General features: G+C 43.1%; 1 protein-coding gene across 1 annotated transcript in view; it reads left to right on the top strand.

The window, feature by feature from the left end:
• The window catches only part of SPATA17 (spermatogenesis associated 17), a 123,823-nt gene that overhangs the window by 37,120 nt on the left and 71,438 nt on the right, over window positions 1-15,265 (top strand). The window contains exon 5 of the mRNA XM_069954450.1: window positions 855-958. Within this exon, the coding sequence (XP_069810551.1) occupies window positions 855-958 (104 nt within the window). The remainder of the gene's footprint in view (window positions 1-854; window positions 959-15,265) is intronic.

Genomic DNA, 15,265 nt, shown 5'->3' with positions numbered 1-15,265 from the left:
AGGACTGTCTAAACCTGCTGACAGTCTCTTTAAGTGCTGAGCAGAAATATTAGTTTTACTCCCTTTAGCTGACTGTGAGTAGTACATACATCAAGTTAATATTTATACATATACACATTCTCAAGAAATGTATTCTATATTGTGGGAGCACAGAAGGGTTTCAGCCAAGACGGCAACAGACAAGAAGAAGGGAGAGTGGGAGCGGAATAACAGGACTAAAGCATCAGACTACATAAAGGGTTTGGCTGTAGTCTGAAACCATGGAAACACACAGAGTTAGAGTATGGTATACCAATCATATAGCAGCTCTGTTTAAAGAGACATTTCCATCTCAGCTTGTTGAGCCGATTAGTGGGGTCCGACCATTCAGTCCCCCAGTAATCCTGAGAATGGGTATAAAGTTGTACCTGGAATGAATGAAGCTCATTTTGCATTAACTGTTTATGAGGAATATCCCTTTTGTTTTAGATACCTAACAGAAATATAAGTAAAGAGGTACTATTGGCCACTCACTTGCACATAGACTTTCCATCTAAGATATTCTGTCCGTTATCATGAATGGTGTCTGATCTCTGCGACCACCACCGATCCTGAGAATAAAGGGGTCCAAAGCTGATGTTGTGTCCCCATCCACATAAGTATGCTGTAAATGCTGTAATAGAACATATAGACAGGGGTTGCCTACAGTATATATATATATATATATATATATATATATATATATATATATATATATATATATATGCTATAGGTAACACAACCCATTGTGCAAAAACAATGAAACTATTCTAAACTACTGAGAACCCAAAGATGTAAAAACAAAAACTAATTTTGTTTTTTTGTTTTGTTTTAAGATTCAGAAAAGATGGCGAGGGTACTACGTCCGGAAATATATCCACAACTACTATGCACTGAAGAAGTATTTGGAAGGGGTTGCCATCAAAAATAACTTTGTAAGGTAAGGTAATATCTTAGTCTCATGGGACTTCACCTTTCAAGAGACTTACGTGGACAGCTGTGCTGTTTGCATAGAGCAGGGATGGGGAACCTTCGACTCTCCACCAGTTGCAAAACTACAACTCCCATCATGCCTGGACAGTTCCTATACACTAGAACAGGGATGGGGAACCTTCAGCCTTTCAGCTGTTGCAAAACTACAATTCCCATCCTTCAGCTGTCCAGGCATGATGGGAATTATAGTTTTGCAACAGCTGAAAGGCCGAAGGTTCCTGATCCCTGGCATAGAGTGTCTGACCAGTTACTAACAGTGAGCGAGCATTGCCAGTCACATACACAGCACTGTGCAAAGTCGCTATAGTAATGTGAAAGGTTTGGCGCTGGGTATATCTGGTGTATGTAGGGTGGGCCCCTAGACCAAAATATTCCCTGGTACCCTGATGGTAGCAATCTCAGAGGGGGGGTCCTAAGGGCCCAATTCCACCGGACGATTATCGTTGGCATAATTGTTAACAAAAAACGATCCAAACGTCCGCTATTACGAAAGACCTGAAATCGTTCACCCATTTACATGGAAAGATAATTGTTACTTGATAATTGTTGTCGCTATTGCAAACGACGAACGACTTCTTATTCAATGGGAACTATTTGAGAACGAGCAACGATAAAAATAGGTCCAGGTCTTATTAAATGATCAACGATTTCTCGTTCGATCATTAGTAGTTAACTGCTATTCAACCGAACGATTATCGTTTAGATTGGAACGATTTAATGATAATCTGAATGATAATCGTCCGGTGGAATAGGGCCCTAAGTCTTTCATCAGAATAGTGCAGCAATGGTGTGCACACTGATGCTCCATTCATTGTTCCATTCATTGACTCTGTGCTGTATATATAGACACTCGTCAATAGTAGAATTATCAATAGTTTAGGGGGGGGGGGGGGAATCGAGATTCTGATTTTATAACTTTACAAATAACCAACTAAAAGACAAGTATTATTGGATTTATCAGCTATCTGCCCATGTCTACAACTCTGAGCGTGATATACAGCTGACAACTAATATACAACTAATGACCCATATAGACTTTGCCTTATGAATTTATATGTATAAATAAACTTTATATCATACAGAAAGAGTCCACAAAAAGTAAAATAAAAAAACAAGATATTTGTATTAATATATTTCAGCTATTTTTCGCCTCCTATTTTGAGAATTTGTAATTGTCATCTCCAAGCTTTTGCATATTTTTGATGCTCGGGGTATTTGCAGCGTCTATACCGTATACTCCGCTGATGTAAATGATTTGGTGAAGGTCAAATGTAAATGATGAATTTGCAGGCTGGACTTTTCTGCTGGCAGATAGCTAAAAGTATCAGATATGTATATTGTTTGTACAGTAGCGGAAATATCTTTTTGCGATGCATTTGTATTTTTCTGAAGCTGTTTACCAGCGGCGGCCGGCGTCTCCCCAGACACGTGTCAGCATGTGGCCTTGTTTACAAATTATAACACTGTTCATTATAAAATCCAATTCCACAATCCTTTCTTCCTTTCTTCCTCTGAAATATTGATAGGTTGAATTATTTACCTCTCGTTCCTGTTATAACATACACCATTTTGACAAGAGCTATCAGGACTGTTAAACTGGTAGCATCACAATGTGTGTATAGAATGGGATACCGGTGACGTCTCACAATGATGAGAGATGGTATAAAAATAGACATGAAGTAATCCACCTTGGTGCTCCTTAAAGTGACTCTGTAACCGGCAAATAGCCACACCCAAACCATGTTGTTGAGGTCCCCACGCCGTGTCCGGTTCGGGGGTCGGCCTTTCTCCTGGTGCCGGTATTTTGAGGAAAAACTATATTTATTGCTGCCGTGGGGCTGGGAGTCCATCAGGCGTGGCCTAAAGGGTCTGTGCCCTAGGTCTGCGGTGCCTCTCCTCTCACCTCCCTTCACTTTCAGCCCACCCCTGGGCTGTATGGAGGCGGGAAGAGAGCCACTGCAGGCCTAGGGTGCGGAAGATCTAGGCTACGCCTAGGTGATAAGTGTTGTTCATAGGAACATCTGTTCAAATAAGCACTCTGTCAGAGAGATATATCAAAAGTGTTGACCGGTCATGGTATGAGCGTATTCACTCCTGTCTCTGTGTCACATGATGGACAAGACTTTTAGTGCAAGTCTATGGGGTTCATCTAAGTCGCAGACACAAAGCGGGGAGAGGAGCGCCCAGCAGCGTGGTCATCTCATTGCTCTTTCTACAGATTGGTCAGGATCTCAACATTTAGTCCCTGATAGATACAAACATTTGATCTGTCTCTTTGACATTTATGTTTTGTTTTTTTTTTCCGATGGTTTGTACTGTTGAAGGCTTCTCGGCTCCATCAAGGAAAAGGATTTTGAAGGAGCTCCCCATTTATGCATTGAGTTGTAACCCTTCCTGTTATGTTACTACATAGTACGCACAGAACAGATCATCGTAAGTTATTCATGATCATTGCATAAGAAATAGACCCTAGTGGCAAGTGATTGGCTCCAAAGTCACCTCTAAATAGGGTTGTCCTCTGCAGGACCTACCAGAGGATGTCTAGATATTCCAGCAAGAAAGTCTCAATCTCACCATAATCCATATCCGCCATATAAGAGATGACCTCCGATGGGTTGATTCCTCTTAGCGGCTGCACCTTCTCTTTCCCATGGGTTTCCCTCAGATCCACCTTGTTGGGACTCGGCAGATTTATTCCGCTCCAAGTAAAATTTTGGTGCAGTTTCATTAAACTGAAACATATTATTGGCTGTCAGCGCGGCCTTGTTACGCTGTCCATCCTCATTTAACTCTCCCATAAGATCTCTTAATGAAGTTAAACCCCAAGTTCATGCCAATAATTCTGTGGCAAGAGTTTGCGCGATGTAACAATTCATCACTTGTCAGGAAGGCACTTTTAGTTTATACGTTTAATAAGGGCATCCTCTCGCTCGCTTAATTAGAAGTGAACAGTTTGCATATTTACTAAATGCGGAGTGTCACTGCAAGCACGGCCTATTGCCTGCATGAATTATTTCTCTATCTGCAATAAACAGCTGGGTAATTATTACCGCAATAATCAGATAAATTCCTTCTGTAAGGCTTTCTTACATGGAAATTCTTTGAACTCATCCAAAGCTGAAGAAAATTTATGAACTCCGGTATCTTGACCGCGTTTCCCTTTTTTTTTCTCCTCCCATTGAATTGCGTCCCCGATTTCTTTCTCAAGGACACAAAAAGCAGTAAACAGTTTGTAAATAGAGACAACCGGGAGGATTCTCGTAGAACGCCGAAGCGCTATTATTTATGGCTAATTATTATTCGGAAAGATTTCTGGTTAATCTTCAATAGTGAACAAGGCAAACAGAACTGATATGTGTGGTTTAAAAATGTATGTCCTGCTCCGTCATATGAATGTGGAACCCATAATGAGATAGGAATTCAATTATTAGGGAGGGAACGGGGAGGAAAATACCATAAAATAGTGACTGTCAGCCTGATATAAGGTGACATGCAAACCGTACCAGGGCAGTATATGCAACAATATCAGGGAGACCTTCAACTTGTGATGTGATGGTGATCTTCAGGTTGGGCATGGAGATAGGTACACACAGGACAGGACAGTAACCATACCACACCCAACAAAACTTACTTTTTAATTAAAAATGGCCTTGACATCTATAACATCTGGCTACCATACATTATTCCACCCTACACCATAATCCTGGGAGTAGGACCTAAGTAAAGTTACTCAAATGGTCTCCACACCAATCTCCAACAATCATTGTGTTCAAGACCAATACAGGACTCGGTGGTTCGGCCATTTCTCTAAAGTGTCCCAGGAGACATATTTCAACTCAACACCAGACCAAATGTTGCTTGTGCAACTGTGAGCAGCCTACATGGCCCAAACATGATACCATGGCCTGCAACATCTCTAGACTTGGCTCTCATCGAGCACATCTGGGACATTATTGGTCAGAAATAGTCAGCTTGAGGACTGGTGTGCCTAGTGTATTCGGCGTGGCAGAACCTCCAGGATCTTCTTCTTAGCCGACGTCATGACCTGGCTCATTGACCGCCCGCTCAGCCAGTCAGTGACTGGGACAGGATAACACCCCAGTCACTGATTGGCTGAGCAGGCTTCCCACCAACCGGGACAGGCATCTTCCCCTGAGTTGTGACGTCATCATAGCTCAGGGGAAAATGCCTTCCGGCGGGGATCCGGTGAGGTGGTGCTTCAGGGGTACAGGGAGAGGTAGGTAGTGCTTGGTTATTATGTAACTCCACCCCTGCCGGCTGACAGTTTTTTTTAATTTAGTTCGGTCAGAGTTCCCATTTAATAACCTTACTGGTAGCATGCCAAGGAATGTTTATGACTCCACATGGGGCTCATACTCTACACAGAATAAATTGAGATGTTTGGAATACTTTGTTTCTTTTTTTATCTTTTTATTTTATCATTTTTTAATCATATCATTAACTTGCCACTCTATCCAGTGATTTCCATAATTTCACAATGTCTTCTTCTTCAGTTTTGAGGAGTGTATTTCTACTCATAGCAAGCAGAGATACGGAAAAACAGCAAGGAACTGATATACAAGGTATATTGGAAAGTTGCACATGATGAAATATGGGAATTAAGGTGCAATTTAATCTTGGCAGTTATTGCACACAACACACACAATTGTTGTGGAGTCTAATACAGAAGAACAATAGGAGGTCATTCCTCCACGTGCAGAGGCGTCCGGAGGTTATAGATATCCCTGCACCATCTACATACACTTCGGATGTACGACAGGCAGTGATTGCTTGATACCTGTAACAGTAAGATTAATTTACGCTCTGTAAAAAAGCTGACAACAAGCAGCCCTTAACTACATGTGAGTCAATTTATGTTACACAGGAGTTTCCAGATAATGAAATATAAATGAGATGGGTTTACTGGAGTTTGAAGGTGTTTTACTGCAGCCTAATCAGTGATAAATACCCTGCTTAGCAATGGCTTAGCCACGTAACACTGAGCAAAAACTGCACGATGACCCTGAAAAGTTAGAGAAAACTCCTAAAATACTTGACTTTTCTTAGGGCCGTTTCACACAGCCGATATTAGGCTGTAAGCGAGCGCCGCTCTACTAGATACATGGCTCGATTAGCGTGCAGCAAGGCATATATATATATATATATATATATATATATATATATATACACACGTCTGGGCATTCCTTACTTTGGTGTAAAAATAAAGAGATGTACTTACCTGTCCAGGCTTCCCAGTGTCCTACTGCTTTGTTCCTATGTTTGTTCCTCACTCAATGCAGCCGCCTCAGAGACTTCTGATCCTGTCTCTGAAGGTACTGGCCGGTCAGCCAATCACTGGCTGAGACGGGACAACGCTGTGGCCAGTGATTGGCTGAGCAGCCCGTCACTGAAGAGAAAGGATCAGAATTCCCCAAGGCAGCTGCGGTGAGTGCGGAACACTGGAACAAAGCAGAAGAACACCAGGGAAGCCTGGACAGGTAAGTATAATCTTTATCTTTTTACCTTCACATCAGGCGTCAGGCGCGCATCTTTATCACCTGTACCAATGCATGTCCAGCGGTAGATGATTTTTGAACGATGGTAAAATACTACGATCTGCCAGTGATTGTTTCTTTGACTGATTGTTGTCTTTGTTACTTTGAGCCATAACCGTTCCATGTAATAGGGCCCTTACGCTGACTCATTGTTGCATAACTCCTTCTTCTCCACTCACATTCAAAGCTACATCAATTCTTCTGCTGATTAAAAGATGAAGCAGTGCCTTATGGGAGCTCAGCCAATTAAGCCCTGATTAGTTGTAAAATTTAGTGCGTTGCCATTGTCTATATGGCTTTGTGCATTTTGCGTAGTACTGCTGTATGGAGCTCTGTCCATCTCTGTTAATGTGATGGATGATTTTCTGTCTGATTTCTGGATGATTTTCTGTCTCATGCATAGGCTTCTATGGGCACTGTAAGGGGTTGTCCTACCATTAAAGCCCCTATTACACTGGGCGACTGTGAGGAGCAAACGAGCGCTGTCAGCTGTCATTCCCCGCTCGCTGCCCGAGCTATTACACACGTCGGGCGGCCCATAGAGGATAGCGGCGGTCTGCTGCCCCCGCTCCTATTCCACGGGCAACGGCAACAGATCGCTGCTATAACATGTTGAAAGACAAACGACCGCAACGATCAACGTTCATGACGGCTGATCCTTGCCTTCTATTACACGGGACGATTATCGGCCATAATGACTGATATCGGCCGAATACGTCTGATTATGGTTCCGTGTAATAGGGCCTTAAAACTGATCCCCTATCCACAGAGTAGTGTATAAGTGTGTTACTGCCGGGATCCTTTGTGATCACAAGAATGGGGATGTGAGTCTCTGTTTGGAGTGGAGCACAAGTGTGTATTGCCGCTCTATTCTTTATAAAGGGGAACTGCCAGAGATATGTAAAGTGCTGCGGAATCTGTGTGCACTATACAAATAAAAGCATTATTATTATTAATCCAGCGCTGTATGCAGCTCCCATAAACACTGACAGTTCTTGCGGGTCGAGTATAAGCCGTAAAGAGGTTGTCCCATCATTAGGATTGGAAAAAAGTGTCTGATCAGTAGACCCCACAATCTCAACAATGGGGATCTGATTTTCCCGTCAGATCAGAGTGGCGGTCATGTGTTTGCATGGGAACTGCATTCTCTATGGGAACCGCCAGGAATAACAAAACACTGAGACCTGGGTCCCCATTCTCAAGGGGGTTCCAGCAGTCAGTCCCCCGCAATCCGACAATTATTCCCTATCCTGTAAATAGAGGATTAGGTTTCATGATGCGAGAACCCCTCTAATGGGGAATGACCCCTTTTATAAAACTGATATGGAACCCAGACTTCTGGAAATTATCCACTTGTCTGCAGCAGGAGGACCCCTTTAAACCCTTCCTGCATGGTGGGAAGGGTGTATTACCCACATCCCGTGTGCATCTTCTTGTTAGTGATCATGCCTGGATAAGACTCTATGTCCATATGGTCACCTGCTCAAGGTGCATTGTGGTTGATAGGCGTTTTCACATTTAAGACACTCATCCCTTTGCTACAAGAACTGTAGAATTGAAAGGAATGGATGTCTAACCACCACTCCATTCACGCGGGTGAGACACAGAGCCACCATTCTCATTAATATTTGGGGTCCCAGCTATCAGATCCCCACCAGTTGGAAACTCATCTTCTTTCCTGCAGATGGCCTAGAAGACTTTTGACTTTCCTCACCAAGAAACTATCCCCCTTTAGTTTTTTTATAGGATTACAGAACAGTTCTCTAACATACTTAGCTCTGCTACATCTGCGCACTTGGTTTACCTCTAAGAGCTCTTCAAAGTAGGTAACACTTTTACCAAACGTTGTGCAGCCTCCCTTCTCAATCCATTACAGTACTTGCTATTCTGCTCTTTGCTGATATAATATCTAATACTATAAGACTACAACACTGACTTTTCCATCCCACCCCAAGTCTGAAGGGCAAATTCAGAAAGGGGCGGCATAGCCCAAAGGCATTGGGAGGTAGTCTCCGAGCTCCGCGCAGGTCATTACGGGATTGTCGTCCGGGCTTTTCAGAGTTGTTAGCTGCTCTCCTGCTTTACATGACCCTCAGTCCTTCAGCTAATCGACCGGTAATTTGGGTTTGATAACTTACAGCACGTAATAGGCTTCCAGGTTGTATTAAACTAAATAGAAGCTGCTCCATTTTAATCTCACTTAAGCATAAAATTAAGATTGATCAGTGAGTGAGGAAGCCGGCCGTGTTATTGAGGTGGCTCGTGTGTCACAAACATCACAATGAAGAGCAGCGGACACATAGACATTAGGATGACACGGAGACTGGTGGGATGGCACTGCTCTGACCATGATGCATAGCATGAGGTCAGGACACCAGTCTTTCTTCTCTGCAGAACATTACCCTAGTATGAGGGGATTGTTTGGTTTCTATATCCTGAATCCAACAAGAATGGTCCTAGTGCTTTTTTTAGCCTTCACTTGGGCTCTATGTCAGCTGCCTATCGTCTACTGGTCAAAACAGGAAGGCGTCATAGAATGTATGGTCAATTTTCCAAATGTCCGGATGAGACTTGTGGTCTATGGGACACCAATTGTTAGGATGTGCTGACCATCTAATGGGAATGGAGGCCTCTCACCTCTCCCCTAGAGGCAGATGTTGGGGGAGAGAAGGATCGTTCTGTCTGTGATTGTATTTCAACATACTGGATTCTCTTGTTCTTAGGAGCTAGACTGCCACTCTGAAGGTGCAGAGGTGTCTGGCAGTGGCATACTCCCTGCTTCCTATTCAGAGCACAGCATGTAAGTATATGGGTAGATTGAAAGAGACGGAGGCAAGTCAGAGATGGTCTTTCGAACCACAGCTATGACAAGCCTTCAGCTATCGAAATTCCATTCAGTCTTTGTTCTGGAAAACATATCCGAGTGTCTTACTTGAAACTGAACTGCAGTACCAGGTACAGCCAATCATATGGACCAGCCAAAGGTCTTAAATAATGAAGGTCACTGTGACACTGACAAGAGTGTTATGTGTTCTTCATTGTACTGATCCCATTGGTAAAAGCGTGGCTGCCTTTGTTCAAGCGTGGCTGCCTCTGGTCGAGCGTGGCTGCCTCTGGTCGAGCGTGGCTGCCTCTGGTCGAGCTTGGCTGCCTCTGGTCGAGCTTGGCTGCCTCTGGTTGAGTGTGGCTGCCTTTGGTCGAGCATGGCTGCCTCTGGTCGAGCATGGCTTCCTCTGGTGGAGCGTGGCTGCCTCTGGTGGAGCGTGGCTGCCTTTGGTCGAGCGTGGCTGCCTCTGGTTGAGCGTGGCTGCCTCTGCTCAAGCGTTGCTGCCTTTTGAGGAAAGGACTTGCCATTGCAAAGAGAGTCAGCGGCACCTGGGATTCTCAGCTAGTTTCCCATGTTGGTACTTGCCGGGTCTTAAGCCATATAGTAGTCTACGAGGGCAGGCCCCTCCAGCTTAGAATGGCTATTGACGCGCTCTGGTTTAGCATATCTGCCTTTTGAGGATGGATCCAGGCGCTGGAGCTGCCATTGAAAAAATAGTCCTAGGAAAGGAAGAGAATGTGTCCACCGAAGATAATCTATTGTTTAAATCAAGATTTTGGAAATGTCAAATATGGAGTTAATTTAGGTAACAGCATAGAGATGAGCGAATCTTGAGACTCCTGGGCAGATTTTAAGTGATTCAGACTCTGGGTGGATAAATTGATAAATTTCCCTATCAACATCAATGTCAAATTGTGCAATAATTCCACATTTACAGTGATTTTATTGCCTACAGAAATGTTGACACTGCGCAATACATTAAGCGTAAATTCGATATGAAAATAAGATGGATTTTCCAGCAGAATTTCCATCCCATAGTTATACCCATATAACTTATTCTTTGCTCAGGAAAGCCAACAAAGACTGCAATAGAAATCACAAGAAAAGGCTAAAAATGACCGATTGACCTTGATAAACAAGGACATTCAGGTTAAAAAAAAAGTAGTTCACCAATGTACATGAAGGCTGAGGAGTTTGTCCTGTGTCTCCTCCGCACTTGTAGCTTTGCTTCATGCATGGAGGAAATGTATAGAGAAACAATGCGGCCATTAAGCGGTTGACGCCATCTCCATGCTCTCAGAACACATTGGTCTTGTACAATTAATAAATTTTGATGAGCAGTGAGTGGATATGAGAGATTTATATGGACCCCGTCTTGGGAGAGGTTGGACAGCAATGACCTCTGCCCCATCTGCAGATCATGGCCTAGATCCCCCAGCAATTAATCTAAATAATGACTTCCACCCTGTCAGGTGACGGAGGGTCCCATAGTGAAGTGTCATTACATTCCCATCAATGTCCACTGGCTTTTCTGTTGTTTTCCCCTTTTAGAATCAAGAAATGTGTAGAATTTTACTGAACATCATAGATCTTTTCTTTTCTCTTTGTGGATTGTCTGACTGATAATTTGTAAAAGGGTAAGAAATCAAAGGGGTATTTATTAAAGTAGAAAAATATTATGGTTATTTCTGATACAATGTCTCATCCACCAGTAATGGAGTTTCCTCATTCATAATCAATTTCTGTAAGATTGTTCAGAATGATAACACTTACACTATATATTTATATATATATATATATATATATATATATATATATATATATATATTATAATACTTCTCCTACATACGAGAATATACCTACTATAATACTGCTCCTATATACAAGAATATAACTACTATAATACTGCTCCTATGTACAAGAATATAACTACTATAATACTGCTGCTATAACTACTATAATACTGCTCCTATATACAGGAATATAACTACTATATTACTGCTCCCTATATACAGGAATGTAACTACTATAATACCACCTGTATAATTTATTTATTTTATTAGGTGTTGATGTCTACCCTACAAGTATGGAGGATTTGCTTTGATATCAGTTGCATGTGTCCATCTTTTAGGGTCACATATTAGCGGTCCATTATTTGCACTTGTTATACGCAGCTCCTTTCATTAGTAAAGTTCTTCTCCTCCTTTGGTGAACGCCGACCTCTAAAATCCCTTACCTAAGGACGGGAGAAGGTCATCAGTCTCGCCATTCCCTTGGTTCTTTGTCAAAAAGTGGACACAGCTAATGAGGTTTGTTTGGTGCAGCACAAATTTTCCGACACAGATAGAGATCCTTTCAGCGGAAACAAATTTGTTTGGCTTTACCTGTTAACTTAGCGATTAATAATAGCCTTGAAGCGCAGGTCGGGGAGGTCACAGCACCGGGCTGCCAGCTTAGCTAGTGGAGCCGCACATTGTGACTCCACCATGCTAAGTATTAGAGAATAATCGCGCCTCTTCCATATCTCTTATATATTTATACATTGTCATCTAATAGGACAATTATCATGGACTCCGGGGACATGCGGCATACATTGCACTCAGTATTTTGGAAAATCTATTTCAAGGTTCTATCAATACCGGGGGAAAAAAAAAACATTTCAGAATTATATTTCCTAATTAGGCGGCGATCAGTTTTCCATAAGAAACACTGAGTCGGCAAATAGGATCTATTAATATGGGAATGTGTTTCATTTAGAGGGGTTGTCTCTTATATTATGGAGCAGCCTGCAAACTGCTGACGTTGCTAGGAGAAGCCTAGCCTGGTGTCTCCCTGCAGTGGCGTTACATGGCGGTTGTATAGAGAGACTTTCTATTCTGGGTCATAGACAAGAAGCCTCAAGTGGACGACCCCCATCTATGATGTCCATATGTGCTAGTAGAGCATATAGACAAGGGTTGTCTTCATGGTGAGAGCATGACATCAGAGTATACAGGACCAATGCAATATAATAATATCTAGCAGAGAAAGCTTAGTGTTAAGAAACATCTTTTCCAAAGCTCAAAACAAGCTCTTATTGTTAAGCCAATCTTGGCCACCCAGGTCGGAAGTAGAGATGATCGAACTGCGCTAATGTTTAGCGCTTGTTCCATGAGGAAGGTGGAGACAGCCCAAGTCCCGTCTGGAAAACAGTAATAAAACCTATGGCCCAGGCTGTATTTCTATTTTCTAGGTGGGACTCGGGCTGTCTCCATCTTACTCATGGAACGGAAAGACTGCGGGAATCAAATACCGATGGTTCGAGTTCGTACGAACCTAAACATCAGCGCTGTTCGATCATCTCTAGTCGAAAGGACATCATGTTTGTTTCCTCTTCCATGGCCCTTGGCCTATTTTTACTTTTATTTTGTTGACAAGGAAGTTCTGGAGAGGTAAATTTTGCTAAGGATCTGTGGATGGTACCAACCAGAGCTGGACCCCCTGTGTCTCCAGGGGCCTTAGGGCCCTATTACATGGCCCAATGACTTTCTGTCAGCAAGTGCCCATCCCAAAGATTGGTGCTTGCCTACTAAGCCCATACACTGCTTGATATTCGGGCAGAAAGGGCTGCACGGATATCGTTAGTGATGTCCATGCAGCCCCTGTATAAAAATAAACTCCTACATACCTGTCCGCGCTTCCTCACGTCCTGCTAACTTTGACCCGCTCCAGGCACTGTGTAAAGTCAAAGGCCGCTCATCCAATCACCAGGACAGTGCCGTGGGCAGTGATTGGCTGAGCAGCCTGTCACTTCAGACACTGCAAGGAGCGGGCCAAAGCTAGGGGGGGGTCAGGGAGTGTGGACTGGTATGTAGAAGCTTTTTTTTTTTTTTTAACAGTCACCGACCATCGGCTGCACATCACTATTACACGTAGCCATGTGCACCTGACACCCGATGATTTTAGGTCTGTACCTAAAGAAAGACCAACCGATGATCGTTTCATCAGCTGATCGTTGTCTCTTTTACACGGAACGATGATCGGCCGAATCAAGCCTCATTAGGCTGATTATCGCTTTGTGTAATAGGGCCCTTATTCTCTAGCTGCCATATGGTCCGCTAATGTGGTGTGCACTGGGAAACAGACATAGGCTGTGTGTAGTATCACAGTAGAGGTCCAATTCATTGACATCCGCCATGTCATTATCTGCTATTAGGCTAAAGTGCCAAGAGGGTGTTCCCCAGCACTGCTAAAGTCCAAGCATGTCTATCTAATCCCTCATAATCACTGCCTGCTGACCCACTTGTATCCTCCATCACCCTTTCTTCTTATCATGTACATGTCTCTGTCTTGTGCAAGCACCATCCAACCATCCAACCAAGGGGCAGTGCATGTGCAGCAATGTTGTCTTTTCCTGGTTTTCGCATTTCTGCGATTATGCGCAGTACACCGGGAGATGATGCTGCTGTACTGCGCATGCGCGGTGTAGTAAAGATGTCGGCGTGGCCAGCATGCAATAACGACCCCCGGGTGACATCAGCATGCAGCACTTTACAACATGCCCAGAGGGGCGTGATTACAGCGCCTGAACCCACCCAGATGACTACTTAGCTGGTAATTTAAATACAGCGCGGGAGATTGTTAAACTAAGTTTGTGGTTTATATGTACACGGGAACCAGGCTACAGGGGTATGTTTGGGAAGCATGCTGGGTGATGTAGCAGCACGTTTCCTTAGCTTTATGACCGTTTTTAGCGTGATTGGTTCCCTTTAAAGGTCTACACAGTCTACAAGACTCTCATGTGTTCAGGTCAATAAATAGTCAATTTTCCAGACACAAGATGGCCATGCGTCGGGGGCACTGACCGAATCAATCGAAAGAAACAGAGATGAAGGTCCAATGTGCCAATAATGTCACCCGTCACCAAATTAGCTACGGTACAATCCTTATATTGTAGACCAGAGATGGGGAACCTTTGGCCCTTCAGCTGTTGTAAAACTACAATTCCCATTATTCCTGGACAGTCAATGCTAAAGCTTCTGCTGTCCAGGCATGATGGGAATTGTAGTTTTGCAACAGCTGGAGGGCCGAAGGTTCCCCATCCCTATTCTAGACAGTACAGGCAACATGGTTTCTTCATTTAGGTCTCTGTGCAATTCCACTCTACAAATATCTAGAGAGCTATTTGGCCCTGGTCACACGTCATGTATAACTATGTGCAAATGATTGGCCTGGGTAAAAAAAATGGCTGCAGAGATACTGTAGGTAGGGTGCTATTATTTTCACAGATACTAACAAAAAAAGCTGACGATTAGTCCCAATGACTTGGGATAAACTTACAGCGGATCACATCAATAAGAGGGTCAGCCTGGAATTTCTGCATTGGATTGAACAGGACTGTTATTCAGGTCCAGGACCAGGATCCAGGACCTGATCAGGACAGGCTTCAGAGTGCAGGGACAATGTCTAACATCACTAATCTGAATGGATTTATTAGTTTGGCACATGGCCGGTAAGTTTTGGTGCATCGGGGTCACCTTGATCTGTCTGCAGACTAAATATTTGTCCAAATAATCTAAAAAATAGACAGGAACTTGCTTGCATTTCTTGTATTAGAAAAAGCAGCAATATGGCCGAGAAAAGTTATATATAAAAAACACACATAAACCTTCATTGCCGCCACAATGGGAAAAAGGAAACAAAAGTAAGAAAAACAAACTTACAATGACCAACTTTCAGAAAATGATGGTGATGTCCGCATGTGAAACATTTTTGGCACACATTACATGCAGCAAAAAAAACAGAAAATATCACCAGAAAAATACTCAAAAACAGAGATATTGATAGATAGATAGATAGATAGATAGATAGATAGATAGGAGATAGATAGATA

The sequence above is a fragment of the Dendropsophus ebraccatus genome, chromosome 15 (assembly GCF_027789765.1).
Source record: "Dendropsophus ebraccatus isolate aDenEbr1 chromosome 15, aDenEbr1.pat, whole genome shotgun sequence".
Lineage (NCBI taxonomy): Eukaryota > Metazoa > Chordata > Amphibia > Anura > Hylidae > Dendropsophus > Dendropsophus ebraccatus.
This window is presented reverse-complemented; position numbering and strand designations above follow the sequence as displayed.